We start from the raw sequence: 20,028 nt of genomic DNA, 5'->3' as shown, positions 1-20,028 counted from the left end.
AAGCTGCTGCTCTCCGTACTACTCTAGTGATTTGGGACCATTATGAGTCGACACAAAGGGTATTGGAACAAGCACCGTAATAATGTGCCAATCCTTTTCAAAAGATACTATCTTCGCTTTATTTTACTGAACTTATTTCATTTCTATTTTTTAAAGTTTTACTTTAAAAATGTCTGGGGGAGGAATATGTGCCATGGTGCACGATGAGAGGTCAGAGGACAATTTTGTGCAATCGTTGAGTTTGAGGAACTAACTCGGGTCACCAGGCTTGCCCAGGGAGCTCTCCACCCTCTAAGCATCTCAGTGGCCACGGGTTTTGTTTTTGTTTTGCTCTGCCCCAATTAACACACACGGTATTAGGTTTCCTGATGGAATTTCTCAAATAAATTTTGATTCTGTTGGTTTTTCCTCCCCCCTTTTCTCTCAAACCTCAGTTCTCCGCCTTGTGCCCTTTATACACAAACACCCCGGGTTCCCCCTGCTTTCATGTCACAGGTGTCCCATTGCCCTCTCCCACCCTTTCCTCAACATTCTTTCTGCACTCTCCTGGCATGACAGAGGAGCCTGTGTAGGCGAGTAGCCACCAAGTCACTTGAGGGCAGGCAGCGTGCTATGAGTCCTTGGTAGGATGGGTTCCAGGCAGGTGGGAGTTCCTCTCTCTGCTCAGAATTCGCAAAGCAATTTAAAACTTCCTGCAGTTGTTTCTTTGCTTGTTTTTGTTTGTTTGTTTGTTTGTTTGTTTTTTCAGACAGGGGAGGTCTTGTTATTTAGCCATAACTGGCTTCTAGCTTCCTATACAGACTAGGCTTGCACTGACACAACCCAATATAAAACTAATGACTGATTCCTGGAATATTTCACTTAATATTTTTGGATCAGGGTTGACCACAGGTAACTGAAACGGTAGACAGGATGACTACAGTTAAAGGGAGATAACTGAAGAAAGAAAGAAAAGAAAAAAAAAAAAAAAAAACAAACCTCTACAATATAATGAGGCTGTACAGTCCTTATCCTCTACCCCTCCTGAGGAGAAAGCTAGCTCCCAGGTTCTGCTGTGGTGGACAGGAAGTAAGGGCAGGGGATTGACTTGGGAAGAAGGCAGGGAACACCAGGGGAGGGACTTATTACCTAGGCCAGCCTTGTGGGGAGCCGGAGAGGAGCCAGGCAGTAAAGGCACAATGGAGGATCTGCAGTGGCCTTGCTTTATGTTAGGCCGTGGCCTTTGCCCTTCCCTGGCCCCTGAGGGCCCAGGCCCGGTTACTCCCCCACACCTGGAGCATCTCATCTGTGCCCCATGGAACTCGTGAGTGAGGCTGCCTTGGAAGCTTCGAGAGCACAGGGTATCAGCCTCCACCTGTTCGGTCCCCAACCAGCCCTGCCTCTGTTTCCAAAGCCCCTACCTGATACTTCGGGCAATTCAACCTCTTCAGCCTCGGGAGCTTGGGAATGAGCCCCATCAGCCCCGCACTTTGAGATCCCCCATGGTACACACACACACACACACACACACACACACACACACACACACTCACACTTTATTGGAGGGGGAAGTAGGCTTGCTTTGTTCCATAGAGGGATTGCCTAACTTCGGTTAGGCCACTCTGTTTCTCAATTTACAGAGTGACTTCTTCTTGGGTGACAGCGCCCACACAGGAAGGAGCCTCCGTGATAGCTTCCGGAGTCCAGAGGGCTTCTGGGGGGCCCGTAGTCAGTACAAACCTGACCTCTCATGTCTGACCTGGGCCACGTTCCAATGGTCACAGCTTCAATGACCTCCCATTCTGTGGGCAGCCACGCCCGCTGGGACACAAGGTCGCTGTGGCTAGGCCCCCGGTGGTCACCCCACCGTAAGACTCCCATCCCAACTACACCCTTTGGTTCTAACCTTGAAAACAGGAGGAGCCTAGACACATGGTTTGCTCTCGTCACACCCTTGCTGCCATCCAGGCAGGCGGAGAGCTTGGGCATTCTGCATGGTGACTGAAATCAAACTTACCTGAAGATCTCTGGAGTTTTGGGTCTGGGTGGAGGCTCTGTGGCCTGTGGAACATTCAGGAAAAAATGAAGACGGGGCGGGGGGTGGGGGGGATGATGAGAGAAAGAGTGAGGGGGAGGAAGAGAACAGACTGTTAATGGTAATTTAAGCCTTCCTCCAGATACAAAGACTTCATTTCTTGGTGGTGCCGGGGTGGGGGCGGGGCACAATTTGGGAAGCCAGCAGCCTGTGGCCAGCCTGGATGTGGCTTCGCCAGAGCAGCAACTACCCGACCCAGAGCTGGTATCTGGAAAAGGTGTTGTTGCTGAATGGGTTCTGGGCTTCTGACCTCAAGCCTCATCCCTCTCCCAGTGTTTTCCAGAAGCTCTGGTTTATAGTTAGTGTGTGCCACCGTCTGTGACATTTCCGGATATTTAAAACCAACTCAGCATCTACTGGTCAGACTACAGTCTCCCTTTAATGTGTATTCCCTGTGCACTGAAGGTCACGGAGTCTGTTCCCTGGGACTTTCCTTCCTTGTCTTCTAGCTGGGCTGAAGCTCCAGGGACCTCAGCCGGGCTTCCTCCAACCTTACCATGCCAAAAGAAGACAGGGAATCTAGAGGCTGGCCCTCTTCCTGCCCCTGTGTTCATCCTATCCCCATGGCCCAAGCTCACGTTATGGTGAAGCCATCGATCATCCTGGCCATATTTGGGGTGGGGGTCACTGCTACCCTAGAGAGTGCATAAGCAGATGGCAGGGAGGTGACCAGGTCCACAGCCCTTTCCTCTGCTAGTGCTGACAGCTGCTCTTACGAATCACCCTGCTGTGCAGCCAAGCTTGAGTTTTCCATAATTGGCTTCACTGCTTTCGAGTCACAAGCTTTGTCTTTGTCTCTGGACCCATTGCCACATGTCATCGGGGACCACCTCTCCAAGCTCAGCTTGGGCTGGCACCCCGCCTTGTGTTCTCAAAGGGATCTCATGCATGTGAACAAATGGATAAAGCCCTCAGGCTCCAAGCTCTGGATCGCCCCTCCCTCCCTCACTCCTGAACCTACAGAGTGGCTTTATTGAGAAGCTTCCAGAGCACACATTTCAGTGTTCTAAGGGAATGGTCAAGGGCCCTCTCATGAGGTGATTGACAGATTTCTTATGACTTGGAAAGAGAGGCTTGAGATTTGGAAGAGCTGGTAAGCTGGCCTCAGGAGACGGGAGTCAGGGCTGACAGGCCATATTCCAACCAGGGCTGTAAACTGGGACTTCGAGTAGGGACCAAATACTCAGTCATGCTGAGAAGTGGCTGAGGAACCCTTGAGGTCAGTATGTCAACCTAGGTCCTCTCACTGGAAGCTATTCCCCAGAGAGATCTGGCCTTACCTGTGGCTGCAGCGGGGCGAAGCCAGAAAAGTTGTCTTGATGAACCACAGACGCCACAACCTGAAACACAGACAAGAGAGGGTGAGCATGCTGCTGTCTGCTCGCTCTGTTTGCCCGTGTTTCCCGAAGGCCCCCTTCTTCCTCACACCACAGAGCCACCGTCACTTGAGGAGGTTTCAGAGGGAGATGGGAGGTAAGGATTAGAGTGCATCTCTTCTGGATTAGAACTCTCACTCTCTTAGGAAAAAACAAAAACAAAAACAACATACTGGCATTCAGATCAAATTAACCATTTTAAGTGATGATTATGTGGTATTGCATACAGTCACAAGGCTTTGCAGTGTCATCTGGTACCAAAACATTTTCATTATCCCTGTCCCCAATGTTGGACCTCTTCAGTAGTTTACCGTAGCCTGGCAACCCAAGTTTGTAAAAGCTTTATGCAAACAGAATTATATAGCATGTGCCTTCTTTCCCCATTTTTTTTTTCTGGTGTTTTATGTGTGTCTACGTAGCTGTATTGTCTGTGTCTGTATGTCTATGTCTGTATTATGTTTGGAGGTGTGTCTGTATTGTGTGTGTGTGTGTGTGTGAGTGTCTATGTATTTGTGTGCCTGTATTATGTGTCTGTGTGTCTATAGTGTGTGTCCCTGTGTCTACCTGTGTCTGTAGTGTGTGTGTGTATGTGTTATGTTTGAGGGAGCAGATCTGTGTGTGTGTGAACATGCGATTAGAGGCCCCAGGTTAATGGGATCACCCCCAATTGCTCTCCCGCCGACTGAAACAGGGTCTCTCAGCTAGACTCAGCGCTAGCCTTGCTTACTCTGAGGATCCGGTCTCCACCTGCTGAGTCTGGACTTAAACGGGCAGGACTCCATGGCTACCTGGCATTTAAGTGGGTTCCAAGGACCTGACATCGAGTCTTCATGCTCACAGAGCAAGCACTTTAACAACTGAGCCACCTCTGCAGCCCTAGCACACGGCATCTGTATTTGCCTTCTTACAGACGGCATACATTTTCATCCGCGGCCCGGCATGCATTAGTACCTATCCTTCTTGTGGGTGAACAGTCCTCTATATAGACACATCACATTGTATATACCCATTCACGTAGTAATGGCTCTTTGGGGTATTTCTATTGGCCACGTTGTGTTGACCTCTGATTCTTCCAGATCCGGCTGCCCAGACTGGACAGCTCACATTTCCAGACTGTCAAAGTCAAATGCAGATTGGATAAGGTATTGCTGCCTCACATCAAATCATGTCTGAAAGAATTTAAGAGCTGTGTTCAGGAGAAACCCAGCTGAAGAAGCAATCCAGTCGTAGGCCTGTGAAAATGGGAGTGATTCCCCAGGATCCTGAGCAGGAAGCTGCAAGAGCAAGCTGGCCCCGCCCCATAACATTCTCCCCACTCCCAGGGAGTTCTAACTTTGTCTGTTTTCATTTGCCTCAGCCCCAAGACTCAGCATTCTGAGAACTTCCGGAGTTACTGAGGGTCTGGATGACAGAAGAAACTGGAGAGTCCTAGAGAGAAGAAACTGTTTTGTGTTTGTCTTGTACTGTCAGCAAGATCCTCATTGGCAATCCTGAATGCCACAGAAGGGGACAGGGGACTCCCTTCCACCCAGCCCCATGGGATCCAGGGAACAGGAAAGGCAGAAAGATGCGCAGCCCCACCCTACCGTAGCCTTGCCCAGATAGTCCTTCTTGGCCAGCTGAGCCACCTGCCTCTCGTTCGGCCGGAACAGCTTACCCACAGGGATCACCACAGGCTCGAACAGCTTCTGCTTCTGTAATAGAATGATCAGTCACGCGTCACTTAGCGGTGCTAGGTTCATTTTCACGTGCTGTTGGGTGAGGTCGTGTGAGCATCATAGAATGTGCTCATACAACCTTGGTGTTTCAGCCATCGTGGTTGTGTGTGATTGGTTGACTAAAACATCTTTACATCTCTCGTGACTGTATGTCCTCATCTGAAAATGGGAGTGAGGAAACCATTCTTGCTTTGCTCATCAAATGGACCATTGGGAAAAGTCTCAAGAGAACAACTCTTTCAAACCATAGGGATTTGTTACTCTAGAAGGCTAAGCAGGAGCAGCTGGGTTTACTTATTGTTAATTCTTTGAGAATTTTAATGTATCTTGATCATATTCACCTAACTCCTCCCCTTAATTCCTACCTCATCCACCCTCACCTCCTTACTCCCCACAACTTTGTATCCTTTGTTTGTTTGAAATAGGGTCTCATTGTGTAGCCTTAGCTGGCCTGGCACTCACTATGTAGACCAGGCTGGCCTGGAATTCATATAGATCTGTCTGTGTGTGACAAAATATCCTGTCTCCTGTTTATTTGTTTGTTTGTTTGTTTGTTTGTTTGTTTTTAAAGCCCCTTAACTTCGATTTGTGTTATTCATATTCTTCTGGATATGGCTAGCCACTGGCCTATGGCTGACCTAGCAAGAGCCACATATCCTTAAAGAAACGTGACTCTCCAGCACCCTAGAAGCCACCAGCTGTGTCCCTAGCGCTTCAGTTAGGGATGGGGCGCATGAACTCCCTTGTGTTAGAATGTTGACTGGCTTGATCTTCTGTAGGCAACCCCAGAGGCTGTGGGTTGAGTTCTGTAGGGGTCCTGTCATGTCTATAAGATACTATTTTGTCCTGATCCTCCATGACCTCTAGCTCTTACAATTTTTCTGCCCTTCTCCCTTCTCTGTTGGCCCCGAACCTTGGGGATGGGATGTGACACAGATGTCCTATTTGTGGCTGAGCACTACTCAGCCATGGACTCTCTGCACTTGGAGAATTGTGAGTTTCTGTATTAACCACCATCAACTTCCCACTGCACAAAGAAACTTATCTGGTGAGGACAGAGAGCTGCAGTAAACTACGGGTAAAGACATACATATTCAGAGAGCAGATTGATACTCTGCTCATTAGCAACATAATCATAATCTTAAACATAAACATAATCATAGTAGGTTCACCTTCGGGGCCTGTGAGCTCCCAACGATGGGTACTCAGTCAGATTTGCAATATGAGGCATGTGTGTGTTCGCTCCTACGGAGTGAGCCTTAAATTCAATAGTAAAGCAGTTGGTTACTTCATAGCATTCATGCCACTACTGCACTCTTGGGCGTATCTTACCAACACTGTATTATTTAGGTTTACAAGGCTCACAGCTGAGTAAAAATTACTGATGGCTTTTTTTTTCTCCCAGCAGCCTGCACAGTACTGCTAGAACCTTCTAGTCCTGTTAGAGCCAGCGAGCATGGAGAAAGCTTCTTGGTTAGTACCAACTTGACTTCTCCACCTCCTGTGACCAATGTGTGTGCTGTCTCAAGCAACAGGGTCTTGTTGGAGCTACTCTGCACAGAGACTTATGCTCAGCCCAGAAGCCATAGGTTGCCAAAATAATGCAGACTATTTTTGATGCTCTTGGTTGCCCAATGGGAGAAGTTGACTTTTACATCACCTTATGTTGGCATTCATCCAACGCCCTCTTTTGTCCAGAGCACTGATACTTTCCTATTCTGTGTGGCATCTTGAGTTCCTCTACCAGCATAGAGGGTACCCTACAAGGGTAGCTCCAAGCAAGGGTTGTGCCAGTGTTCTCTTGGTAGTAGTATTGCTCGAGAACATGGGCATACAAAAACTTGAGCCCTATTTTTGGTGTTTACTTAAAACTACCTTTTTGGGGTTGGAAGTTAAGAACACTTTCTGCCCTTCCAGAAAACCAGAGTTTGGTTCTGAACAGCCCCTATCACACAGTTCACAACTGCTTGTAGCTCCAGCTCTAGGGGACCCTTCTGGAAGCTATAGGCACCGACCCACGCATGCACATTCTCACACACAGACGCGTGATTTAAAATAAAACATCTCCAAAGAAAGAAAAAAAAAATCACTTTTGCTTCCAAATGTACTCAAACGATGGATGATAATTTTCACGATTCTCTCATAGAACCGGAACATTTTTGTGAGGACCACGTTGAACCTGGCACTGGGCGAGACGGTGAGGCCTCAAAGGCAAGCAGAAAAAAATACAGCCACTATGTTCACAGTGCTTGAGGGCTGCACAGCACCAAGAAAGTACAGGCATTGCCCAGGGCATCACTCAAAGAGACCCAGGGGCTGTGCTTTTCCACTCTCCAGTACATAGCTTCTCGGCTCCGAGCAAGGTCGGAAGGTATTGAAAGAGCATTTGTTGATCAGAACCAACAAAGAAAATGCCACCCAGTGGGACTCCGCTGAGGAAACCATCCCCCCCCACCACACTCACCCAGATGCTTTCCATGGCCTTGTCAATTTTGGAATGTCTGGGCTCAGACTTCATGTTTGTTGCCAAGGCTAACTGCTCTTCTGCCTTTTTCCATTCCTCCTTCTTGGCATGCATGAGAGCGATATTATACAACACCTAGAAGAGCAGAGGCCACACAAAACTTGAAACTACTCCAAAGCCAGGCACCAGGAAAGGGTTCACATATGCACACAGAGAATGCCGTCTGGTGACATAATTCCTTTCCTGAGTATCTAGGGGATAGCCAACAATTAGTGTAGCCACTGAGCTCTGTCAGACATAAGCGGTGTTAAGAAAACTCTTTCTAATGCAGAAAGCCATGTGCATTCTTCTATAACCAAGTAGGTCAGAAGGGACAAAGAACTAGTGTGTTGTTCTAACATAGAGAAGAGGAGCTTTCCCAGAGCCTCATGGGGAGGGAGGCAGAGTCAGAGCTGGGAAGGAAAACCAAGGTGTGTGATTTCTAACTCCGGCTCTTGCCGTTGAACCTGGGCGGAGCTACAGGCCAAGTGCGGGGTGGGAAGAGGTTCCAGATGCGTTGTTTGGCACCTGAGCCGATAGAACCTGGCTGGAATTACATGGATCGATCCCAAGACTCCAACACAGCAGTGTGCATCAGACAACTTCATGGTCCAAGTCCAGTGGAGCTGGAAAGAGAGCTGGCATTCTCGGAGCCCAGGGGAACGCTTCAGCTGCAGGGGGAGGGAATGGCAGAACTTCCCAGGTCTTCGGTTGGATTGTAGGTTCATCAGTGTTTGCTTCACTTTTATACTGCGCAGTTTACACACAGAACCAGTTAAACTTTTGGATACATTAGGAAGATAAAAAGAATGTTGTGGAAACAGAGGTGTGACACTTGAGGCTGAGTCCGGAAGGACACTGACGCTCTAGCATCCATCCCCCAGATCACCTGTTTTTTTCCGGGACGCCAGCTGCCCTGTCCTGACAAAACTTTGGCCATCCCACAGGGCTGTTCTGTAGCAAGAATGGGAGCCCTTAGCCAACAAACAGTTCTACCATGCTAGACACACCAGGGCCACCAGATTGGCATTTCCACGGTGTTAGTGGCTGGTGCTGGTTCTGGGAGCGAGGACGAAGGCCCAGGAGTGGTGCTCTAGACACCTTTTCACCACCCCTTTCTGAGAATCAGTGAGCTGGTGCCTTCGGCATAGGTCGTTGGCTTAGAATGATTGCAGTGAGGATTTTTTTTCACTCTTTTGATTGTGTGTGTGAGTCATGGCACATGTGCAGAGGTCAGGAGACAACCTGTAATAGTCAGTCCTTTCCTTATACCATGTGGGTCCAGGGGTTTGAACTAAGGTCTTCAGCCTTAATGGCTAGCAACGCTAACCCACTGAGCCATCTCGCCAGTCCCCAAGGACTCAGGCTTTTTTTTTTTTTTTTTTTTTAACTTAACTATAGTTCAGAAGAGAAACACATACATTCGATAGAAAAAAAACACCTCCATGTTTTAATTTTGATCTTTTCCCAGGGTAGTGATACATATGACAATACTCTCTTGCAATTTGGTTAGCATCATAGAGTCTTGCCTCCTAGTCAGCCATGCAACCACAAAGGAAAGCAAGTAGCGCACCGTAGGAGGCCTGAAGGGTGTTGTGAGGGGTGTGTGTGTGTGTAGGGGGGGTGTCTCTGCCACCATCACAGCCAGCAGAATAAGAATCCACAGGAGATAAAAAGGCAGCTTAGTTCAATACAACTAAGTAGCGGAATTCAAACTTCGAGAATCTGACCTTGAGTCGTTTTTTTTTTTTCTTTTTATTATTTCACTTTATTTACATTTGTGTTTTTGCCTCCATGTAGGTCTGCCCAAGGGTGTCAGATCCCCTGGAACTGAAGTTACAGACAGTTGTGAGCTGCCATGTGGGTGCTGGGATTTCAACAGGAATTCTTTGGAAGACTAGCCAGTGCTCTTAACCACTGAGCCACCTCTCCAGTCCCAACCCTGAGTAGTTTATTTTAGACATAGTTAAACACCGCACAGTTTGGTGGAAACTCAGTCTGTGTGCACAATCAAGCACAAAGTAAGTGAGATAAAAATCGAAGGTGACTGCAAAGAAACTCTTTGTACAGTACATGTGACATCTCCCATAAAGATGGATTCTGGGCCCTGTGGGTGGTGGTGCATGCTTTTTAGTCCAGCACTTGGGAAGCAGGGCCAGGCGAAGTTCTGAGTTCAAGGCTAGCCTGGTCTACAGAACAAGTTCCAGGACAGCCAGGGCTACACTGAGAAACTGTGTCACAAAACAAAACAAACAAACAAACAAACAAACAAACAAAGGGTTCTGCAGATTTGCTGAGAAAAACAAGCTCAAGATAAGGGTCTGGGGAAAGATCTGGTGTAGTCTGGGCTACACAGAGCAAAGGTCACCAGGCCACTAACCACCTCCACCTCCAGCCTTCTGGTTGGATAGTTCCCTTTCTTTGAGGGAACTACCCTAGTGTTCAACATTTCAGGTTCCCAAAGTGCTCATCTGTGAGCACAGGGACCGCCATGCCTCCTACAACACACTAGGGTGCAAGGCCATAAAACAATGACACACATGGTGTACGGGTGTTAAATGCATTTTTGACTTAAACTAACTCTTGCCTTCACTGGGACTGAGGGTGTGTCTCAGTTAGGAGAGTGCTGGCTCAGCAAAGCCCTGGGCTCTATCCCTAGCCTGCGTAAACCCTCCAACTGCTACAGGCCTGGGATTTACCCACTGTCGAGGGAAGGTGGGAAGACTTGGTTACATACCCAATGGAAGGCTAGTCTGGGCTTAGAGTCCCTTCCAAAAAGACAGAGAGAGACAGAGAGAGAGAGGAAGACAGAAGACATGCACACACACTCAGAGAGAGGCGGGGGAATGGGTTTTATTTGTACAGAACCTGTCATCATAAATTGAGAAGCACATGACACAAATGTGGTTACCCTAACCTATTCAGGACATGTGAGGACAGAAAAGAGACCACATAAGCTTTAAAGTTTCTTTCTTTCTTTCTTTTTTTCTCAGTTGCCTTCACTTGAGGCCTTTCCTCACAATCAGTGTTTATGGCTGTAAGGGTTTGAAGTGAATCCACAAGAATGGTGTAAGCAGGAAAATGACCAATTTCCTGCTCTCTGGTCATTCACAGGGAGGACTCCCATAAAGTTCCAAGAAGTTCTCCTTGCTACCACAAGGCACAATTCTTTTTCCTCTTCCTTCCTTCTTTCCTTCCTTCCTTCCTTCCTTCCTTCCTTCCTTCCTTCCTTCCTTCCTTCCTTCCTTTCTTCTGGTTTTTCGAGACAGGTTTTCTCTATGTTGTCCTGGCTGTTCTGGAACTCTTTCTGTAGACCAGGCTGGCCTCAGAGATACACCTGCCTCTGCCTCACAAGTACTGGGATCAAAGGCTTGTGGACACCACCTTCTTTTTCTAGAGCTGCCTGCTCACCCTCTCCCCACACCTCACCCGGCACCCCTGCCCCGATTCCATATGTAAGTGACCCTCTGCAGGGTGAATGGTAATGTTTGGAGACCATTTTGATCATCACAAGGTGAAGTAGGATGCCCCTGGCATCTAGTGGGGAGAGGCCAGAGATAGGGCCAAAAAAAAAAAAAAAAAAATTCCCACAAGGCATAGGGCAGCCCCTGTAACAAAGGGTCTGCTACAATTACTTATGGAGAGCAATGATTCCTGTCCTCAGGGAGCTGGTCTCATTCCAGCCCGTTCCCAAAGCAAAGGCCACACCCTTGTGAGTGGTGGTGTAGCTGTGTGCCTGCTGCAGGGCAGGATGGGCCGCATGTCCCCAGGGACTCGGGCAGCAATAGAATCTATTTTTACTTGCAGCTCCAAGCAACCCTGGGAACGCTTCACTTCTGCCTGAGAAACTGAAGCAAAAGAGACGTTCATTTGGCAATGCTTCTAAATAAAGGTCCATGACATTTGCAGGAGTTTTCGTTGTTTAAAGCTTGTGGTGTATATTTGGAAATTTGATAGGGAAGGTTATTTGAGGAAGAAAAGTTCATAAACTCACAAGTGAAGGCCAGCTATGCCTTCTTAGTAAAGCAGGGAAGAAGTTGTCCTTGTTTGGAGAACTTTCCCTTAACATGTACTTTGTTCTCGTACACAGATCTGCACCAAATGGCGCATAGTCTCTCTACAAGGTGCTGACCAAGTACCCGGATGCTTTACAACAGGCTCCTCACAGACAGAGAATCCATGATTTTGAACCTGTTAGCATAATGCTGAGCAAACAGCATGTCTTATGTAGCTTGAAGTGCTAAATAAGATATGCAAATTACTGTGAGTGCTCTCACAGGCCAGCACGCTCCAGTCTGGTCTCCCTTCAGAACACCCAGTGAGCTTATTTTTTGCATTGGCTTTTCAATCTGAAATTAAGAAAACGTCCGCTCTCAGGTGACTAAATTACTCTATAAGGAGCCTGGAGTCACCCAATCCTGCCCCATCTCTGATCTTATCCCATTCCCTTTCCTTTCCTCCCTTTGTCAATGTTGGGATCAGGTCCTGGCCCTCACACGTGCTAGGCAAACACCATTTACCTCTGAGCTACACCCATCTGAGTGTTTTCTTAACAGACAACCCGAGTCTCAAGGCATAGGCGTCAACATGACTTTGGCCAACCTCTGCAGGTGCTAATTGACCGCGGTGCTTCTCAAATGTCCTCTCCAGGCCACCGTCCCTGACCTCCTTACCTCACAGGCAAACAGCTTGAATTGCAGCCCCAGGATCTTGTAGTCTATCAGCTGGTTCCCTCGAAGCTGAGTCAAGGCCTCTTTAAGGTCTTTGATAGCTAAGTCGTATCTGCAGGACAGGGGGAGGAGTAAGCTAGTCCATCCAGGTCATGGAAAAAGGAATGCAGAACGTGCGTCTCTGTGCTTCTCTGTCCTCCTTCCATCCTGCCTGAAGAAGCACTCCTGTTCTGTTTGATAATTCTGCACTTTCACCAATCCTGACACCAAGAATTCTATAGACTAGGTGTGATTTTGCACACATGGGCGACCCAGTGCAGCTTGGGGGGACCCTCAGTCTACGACAACAATGAAGATTTCTTCTCTATGGGCCTTTGTACACAGTCCCCACCGTTCAGGTAGCCTTCAAACACAGCTCTCACTCTCACTGGCGATCTCCAAGCAGGACCACACTGACCCACCCTGCTTCTCAGGACAGATTCAAAGCAGTCCTCACCACCCTCACTCAGAGTCAGATCTGCCTGGCACAGCTATCGCTGTGGGCACCCTCCTCCTGCCCACAGCCTTCCCCTAAATCTTCTGTTGGGTCCCATTTGGCTCCTGGTTTTGCGGCCTTTTGCCTCCTCACCACACGCTGGGAAAGAGAGAGAAGTTACTCCCACACATCTCTGAGGCCATCCTGGAAAGAACGAGAAGGCAGGCTTCCTGGATCCCCGTCTGTAACTGCACAGGCCATGCGTGGCCAGCTGTCTCCCCAAAGCAAGAAGGCGGGTGGAGGCGCAGACGCAGTTTCCACTGTGCCCCACCGCCTGTTGGGGAGCAGGGAAACTCTCAGCGGGCGTACTTTCAGTGTCTTCAGCACTAACTCACACACCTGCCTTGCTCCCTGCTGAGCTGGCTGAGCAGGTGGTTTTTAGCTGTGGAGATGCCCTGAGTCTACCTGGCACTGTAGGGTCTCATCAGGATGTCTACAGTGTGGAAACCAACCAACCAACTAACCAACCAAACAAACAAACAAAAAAAAAAAAACCAGTGTTAACCAGAGTGCTCCTTTTGTGTGGAAAAAGCTGGGTGGAGTTAACCCTGCTAAAGTCCATTTGTTGCTGCTGGGTTTTTTTGTTTGTTTGGTTAGTTGGTTGGTTTTGTTTTTGAAATAGGGTCTTATGTATCACAGGTTGCTCTTGAACTCAGTACAGAACCTGGGATGACCTTGAACTCCGGATCCTCCTGCCTCTACCTCTTGAATGTTGGATTGTACCCAGTTTATGTTGTAAATTGAGTGACCTAGGGCGGCTTCTTTCCCTTCTCCCTTCTCCCTTCTCCCTCTTCGTGTGTAGCTCTGGCTGTTCTGGACTCACTTTGTAGAACAGGCTGGCCTCGAACTCAAAAATCAGCCTGCCTCTGCCTCCCTGAGTTCTGGGATTAAAGGTGTGAGCCACCACACCCAGTTCACACTTTCTTAGACTGTTAAAACATCCCTGGGGGCTGGCGAAGTGGCTCAGAGTTTAAGAGCACTGGCTGCTCTTCCAGAGGTCCTGAGTTTAATTCCCAGCAACCACATGGTGGCTCCCAACCATCTGTAATGAGATCTGGTGCCCTCTTCTGGCGTGCAGGCACACATGCAGCAGAACATTGTATATATAGTAAATAAAAATAAAATCTTATATATAGTAAATTAAAAAAAAAATCCCTTTAGGAGTGCTAGAGAATTGGTGAGATGCTGCATCATGGGCCATATACTTTATGTGGAATTCACACCAACATGTTTAAGAAACTCCAGGAGGCTGGTGAGGTGGTTCAGCTGTTAAACGCAGCACTGGCTGCTCTTCCAGAGGACCTGGGTTCAGATTTCCAGTACCTGCATGGCAGGTTACAACTGTCCGTACCTTCAGTTCCAGGGGATCTGAGCCCTCATCTGGCCTCCTAGGGCACAGACATAAATGCACACAGAATCAAACAAATAAATTTAAAAAGAAAAGAAACTCCAGAAGAACCAGGCATAGTGTACACCAATAATCCCAATGGGAGGTGAAGGTGGGAGGACCAGGAAGTAAAGGCCAGCTTCAGCTGCAGAAAGGCTATCACAAACTAGCGACTTAGTGAACAGAAAAGAAAAAGGGGGCCCTGGGGAGGCAGCGCAGTTGTAAAGCATTTATTCCTCAATTATAAGGACCTGCATTCAGATCTCAAGGGCTCAGAAAAAAGCCAAGCACTGTAGCTGGAGGGATGGTCCATGGTTAAGAAGAGCGCTGGCTGCTCTTGCTGAGGGCTGGGGTTTTGGTACAAGCACTTACATGGTGGCTCAGCACCATCCATAACTTCTGTTCCAGGTATGCAAATGCAAGCTCTGGACTCCGTGGGCACCAGGCATGCAGATGGTGCATATACATACGTGCAGACAAAACACTTGGACACACCACAGGGCTCTAGTAGGCCCGAGCATGGCAAACATGGCTCCCACAGGTTTTGCCTTTTAACCTTTTCCCTCTTGCTAAAAAACCGTCAGATACATTCCCAAAGCTAGCCCCCCAGGTCAATCTCCTTATTTGACCATTTCCATCTCCTCCTCCTGAGGCTGACCATCAAGGTCCAGCTATCAAAGGATTGAAGTCCAACAATCAAAAGCTCCCTTTTGACTACCCTAATTAATATGCCCAAACAAAATTAACCAACTAATCCCAATATGGGGTTTCCCCTTTTCCCTTTATAAACTGTCACTTACCTATGGGTCTCCTCTCTATCAAAGGTAGTCCTTTGTCCCTCTGGGATAAATCTCCTCCCCTGCCCCCTTGTTTCTTTTCCCTTCTCCCTCATCCTCTGTCTCCTCTTTGTCTCTTATTCCCTGATCTTTAGCCCTCTGGGACAAATACATCTCCTTTGTGCTGAGAATTTGGTCTTGGTGTGTTCTACCGACTCTGGTCCTTTTACATATAAAAAATAATCTTGAAAGAAAGAAAGAAAGAAAGAGAAAGAGAGAGAGAGAGAGAGAGAAAGAGAGAGAGAAAGAAAGAAAGAAAGAAAGAAAGAAAGAAAGAAAGAAAGAAAGAAAGAAAGAAAGAAAGAAAGAAAGAAAGAAAGCCAAGCTGACAGTATGTGCCTGTAATCCCAGCTCTGGGGTGGCAGAGACAAGTGGATCTTGGGGAACCACTGGGCAGCCAAATGAGCAAAATTCAGGAAGTTCTGGCCCCAGGGCCACTTTGGAAGGCTTTAATCTGGGGGTGTCGCCTGCCTGTAAAGTTGAGTACTTAGCTGTTGCTAGGAGCAACCACTAGTGCTCAGGGAACTTCAAAGGTTCTCTACAGTTGTGCTCAGTTACCTGATTGAGTGAGTGTAAAATGAAAGGCTTATTGAAAGAAAAGCCACAGGCACACACAGACTGTCTGGGGAGGGGGTCTGGGTTTGGGGAGAGGAGGAGGTAGCTGCCTCTACAGACAATGTGCATCCTCCTCCCACCCCATCCTCCAGAATCCAGTATCTTCTCTAGAAGCATAGAATATGGACAGAGGCAAGCCACAACTCAGTCCAGCTCACCCCAAACTATTTACTATCCAAAGAGAAACTGAGGGTCTTCCTTCTACCTCTCTCTAATACCCTATGATAAAGAGACAAGAGAAAAAGGGGGACAGGCTTCCAGAAGGAATTTCTACATGGAAATATCTGGAAGTTCCAGAGACTGTAAGGCTAAGATTTTGATTGACTTAGAAAAAAAATCTAGAACTGAAAAAGCCAGACATGGTGGCTTACGCCTACAGCCCAGGCGCGTGGGAATTGGAGGCAGGAGGAGCAGGAATTCAAGGTCTTCCTCAGCTAACAGCCTTTACTACATAGAACCCTGTCTCAAAAGCAGACAGAGAAGGAGAGGTTGAGTGGAAGAAAGAAAGATGAAAGAAGGAGTGGGGAAAATCCAGAAAGAGAATGCAGGACTGAATGATAATTGTTAAATCTGAGGAAGACAATCCACCAGATTTAGATTTTAGTTGTACAACTCTCCAGTGAGGAAAATAGTTAAGTCTGGCATATTCTCAAGCCCAAACAACTGTCTCCTTTTGTTGTTGTTGTTGATCTCTAGGTAGTGTTTTCAGGGGGACTTGCATGTGGAAATCCATTTGAGACCCTTAAGAGTCCACCCTGTCTCAAGGGACTCAACTCCAGCTGTAAGCAGCCAACTACTGCCTGTGTGACAGGGTCTCTCAGAATGTGCCTGCCCCATACCCCGTGAGGGTGGCCAACTCGGAAACCCACTTCTTGTCCTTTTCACTGCTGCCGCCCTGGTGCAGATCCCCATTTGTCACGAGGACAACTGTTGTCATTTCCAAAATGACTTCCCAGGCGCCAGTCTTGTTATCTTTATTCATATTTAGAGGGACTTAAACTTCCAGGAGTTCATCATCCAGCTCCGCCCACTCAGGGCATTCTCTGCCTCCCCAGTTCCCTTCCATGCCCTGAAACCCAGCCACACCAAGCTTGACCAGTTTCACTGTTGGAAAAGTCTTCCTTCCTCTCAGCCAGTTCCCTTTTCCCTAGAATTTGTGCATACAGATGGACACTTTCCTCAGTCAGTTTGCTGTCTGACTTTTGCCCAAAATATCTGAAATTCACATTTTGAATTTTTTTTATGCATATACTTGTTCTTTGGACATTTAAGAGGAGAAGAGGTTGAGGTTAACATTCATTTTGGGTTTTTGTTTTTGTTTTTGGTCTTTTTATTGTTTTATGGACTGTATGTAAATAACCCCAAACATGGACAATGTGATAGAGGGAAAGGGACTTCACTATCATTCCAGCATCCAGAAAGAACTAGAATGACACATTGGCCAATGCCCTTCTAGTCTGCAAAAAATGGCTTTGAACTAATTGACATGATGTTTTGAAAAACATTCTTTAAAATTTGCCGTCAACTGTGAACTAATACATATACACATATATTATGTGTCTGTAATATATAATATATGCTATTTGATTATATTAACTTACACACATGCCACTAACAGCCTGTATTCTTATTCTTTGTGGTAGGGTCATCCTCCCAACCCCCATCCAGTGGTTTAAACTGGGTTCGGCAAACACATTCAGCAGGGATGAAGCCAGGGTTGATTTGATTTCATGATGACTCTTGCTGTTGGACGGCTCAGCCCCTCACAGAGAGACACACTGGGTGTCCTCATTAGGGAGGACCAGCAGTTAAATAAGCAGCCAGTGGTGGTGTCTAGGCTCCTTGTGGTTGTGCCCCAGATGACTTACAATGAGGTCAGGCTTGCCTCCTTTCCCCTAGATAAGCCTCCTGCATGCTATTTCTTGCATAACGGCTCAGAAGAAACTAGCCAGCCTTCTTGTCCACAGAAGCTGGAGGGTACTTACTGAACACTAGGTCTAATAACACAAAGAGCCATCAGGCGTGCTGTCACACTCCCACAGCGTGGGTAGCCCTGGATCACTTACTTCTCCATGCTGTGGTAAAGCATTCCCCGCTGGAAGTAGGCCACTGCCAAGTGTTTGTCTCTGTTGATGCTTCTGGTGAAGGCCTGCAGGGAGAAGGGTGCACACATGGCCACAGAGCCAGGCAGAGAGGAAGTGTAAGAGCAGCCAGAGAGAGTAGCAAGCAGGTGTGTCGGAATGATTCAGCAACTCAAGGTGACAAAATCGGCTGGGAGGGGAGGAGAAGGGACCTGCGTGGATTGAAATGCCCCGGGTGTTATTTCCTCTTCATGTAGCCTGTGGTAAATTACCTAATCTCCCTGGACCTCAGTGTTTTCCTCTGTAAAATAAGTAATGGGGCTGGAGAGATGGCTCAGCAGATAAGAGTGCTTGCTGCTCTTCACCTATGTTCAATTCCCAGAACCCACATGGTAGCGCAAAACTGTCTGTAATTCTAGTTCTAGGGCCCCTGAGAATCTAGCCTCTTTGAGAATCAGACACTCACGTGGCATCAAAACATACATACTGTGAAAACACCCACTCACATTAAATATAATATCAAAAATAAAATGAGATATAGTTAAAATACATGTTATAGTTGCTCAATATTAATTTACTGTGTAAGTATTTATATCACTAAGATAATAACAACTAAGAATACATAGATAATATTGTTAACATTGGATTAAACCAGAAAACAAGGGCAGAGGGAATGAGAGCGCCAGCAACAGAAGAAAAGTCTTGATCGGTAAGGGTAGAAGCCAATGATCTGAGTGTGTGAAGTGACCTTTGGCACAGCCTGGCCCAGAATCCCAGGTCCAGGCCAAGATATGCACACGCAGTGCCTGTGGTAAGAGCTTCATCCAGGAGAGCTGGCTCCTGACGACTCCACAATGTGCTGGTCTCCACAGCTCTAAGGAAGCAGCTGTCCCTGAGGGGAAGTGGAGGGGGCAGTCCCCCCCCCACAGGCAGAGGCTGGGCCAGCCCATGTTCTGTCCCACCTGCTTGCTGACAGTAGCGCCTGAGCACACCCAGTCTCTCTTCCTGTCACCTGCTGCTGGGGGGGGAGGGGGTGAACTGGATTTTTAGAGGTGGTGGAGGACCAGGAGATGGTTAAGTAGGTAAGATGCTTGCCTCACAAGCATGACAACCTGAGTGTGACCTCCACGTACAGGGCCACAACCTTTGAAGTCTCGATGCTGGGAGATGGAGACAGGATCGCCAGCCTAGCTTAATAGGCAAGTTCTAGGCTAATAAGAGACCCTACTTTAACAAAACAAAACAAAACAAAACCCAGAGTGGATGGCTCCTGAGGTTCCTCAGGTGGTTCAGCAGGTAAAGGCACTTGCTGTGAAATGCTGGAGATTTGGAGTCGATCATTGGCACCCAGGTAAAGATGGAAAGAATGCAAAGACAGAGCTCCACAAAGTTGTCCTTTGACCATCACATGTGTACCATGGCATGTGTATCCACCCACACATAAGTCACACACACACATACACACACACACACACACACACACACACACACAATCAATCAATCAATCAATATATATAAAGAGACCTGGTGGTCTTGTGGACCAGCACTTGGGAGGCAGAGGCAGTCAGAACTCCACTGAGTTCAAAGCCAGCCTGATCTACATAGCCAGGGATTTTAAATTCCTGGAAGCTGTAAGAGGCACTTTCCAACTGGGTGCAAAGGTAAGACAGAGAAAGCCTGTATCCAGGATGCGTTGTAAAAGAAAACAGAAGTGTAGCCGTCTTCACAAGAGGGTTAGAAGATGACATTGGGTAACCTGGAGTTCTTGTAAAGAGCAGAGCCCCACCCATGCGTGGCTGGGAGAACCTGCCCCGGGAGCTTTGTTAGCTGGGGCCTCTGGGGCTTTTGTTCTTTGAAGGCTCAGGGAGGTGAGGTTTCCAAGGGGAGGAAAGGCTGTGATTACGGGGCCCCACACTCACCTGCTCCGCTGCCGGCATGTTTTCCAGGATGGCGTGCATGCAACCTATGTTAAAGCAAATCCTCGAGTGGGGGTCCTGCACCTCGCTGAAGGCCTCCAGAGCGCCCTTCCAGTCCTTCTTGTCAGCTGCCAGCACCCCTTCATTCCAGAGTCTGATGGCCTCGGCCAGGGACATGGTCAGGTGCTTACCAGGAGGCAGGAGAGAAGCTCAGAGCGGCTCTCCGCAGAGCTGTGGGGCGGGGCGTGCCAGGCTCCGGAATGGGGTCTAGCCTCCCTTTGGGCAGCTTCATAGCATCAGGAAGTTTCCCCACCTTT

General features: G+C 47.9%; 1 protein-coding gene across 1 annotated transcript in view; it reads right to left on the bottom strand.

Annotated features, from left to right (window-relative positions):
* The window catches only part of Ncf2 (neutrophil cytosolic factor 2), a 31,130-nt gene extending 11,102 nt beyond the window's left edge, over window positions 1–20,028 (bottom strand). The window contains exons 1-7 of the mRNA XM_021632870.2: window positions 19,715–20,028; window positions 17,781–17,863; window positions 12,345–12,453; window positions 7,633–7,767; window positions 5,037–5,144; window positions 3,355–3,414; window positions 1,997–2,040 (exon numbers count right to left, since the gene is read on the bottom strand). Coding sequence (XP_021488545.1) covers window positions 1,997–2,040; window positions 3,355–3,414; window positions 5,037–5,144; window positions 7,633–7,767; window positions 12,345–12,453; window positions 17,781–17,863; window positions 19,715–19,888 — 713 coding nt within the window. The 5' untranslated portion in view covers window positions 19,889–20,028. The remainder of the gene's footprint in view (window positions 1–1,996; window positions 2,041–3,354; window positions 3,415–5,036; window positions 5,145–7,632; window positions 7,768–12,344; window positions 12,454–17,780; window positions 17,864–19,714) is intronic.

Source organism: Meriones unguiculatus, chromosome 11 (genome assembly GCF_030254825.1).
Source record: "Meriones unguiculatus strain TT.TT164.6M chromosome 11, Bangor_MerUng_6.1, whole genome shotgun sequence".
Taxonomy (NCBI): domain Eukaryota; kingdom Metazoa; phylum Chordata; class Mammalia; order Rodentia; family Muridae; genus Meriones; species Meriones unguiculatus.
This window is presented reverse-complemented; position numbering and strand designations above follow the sequence as displayed.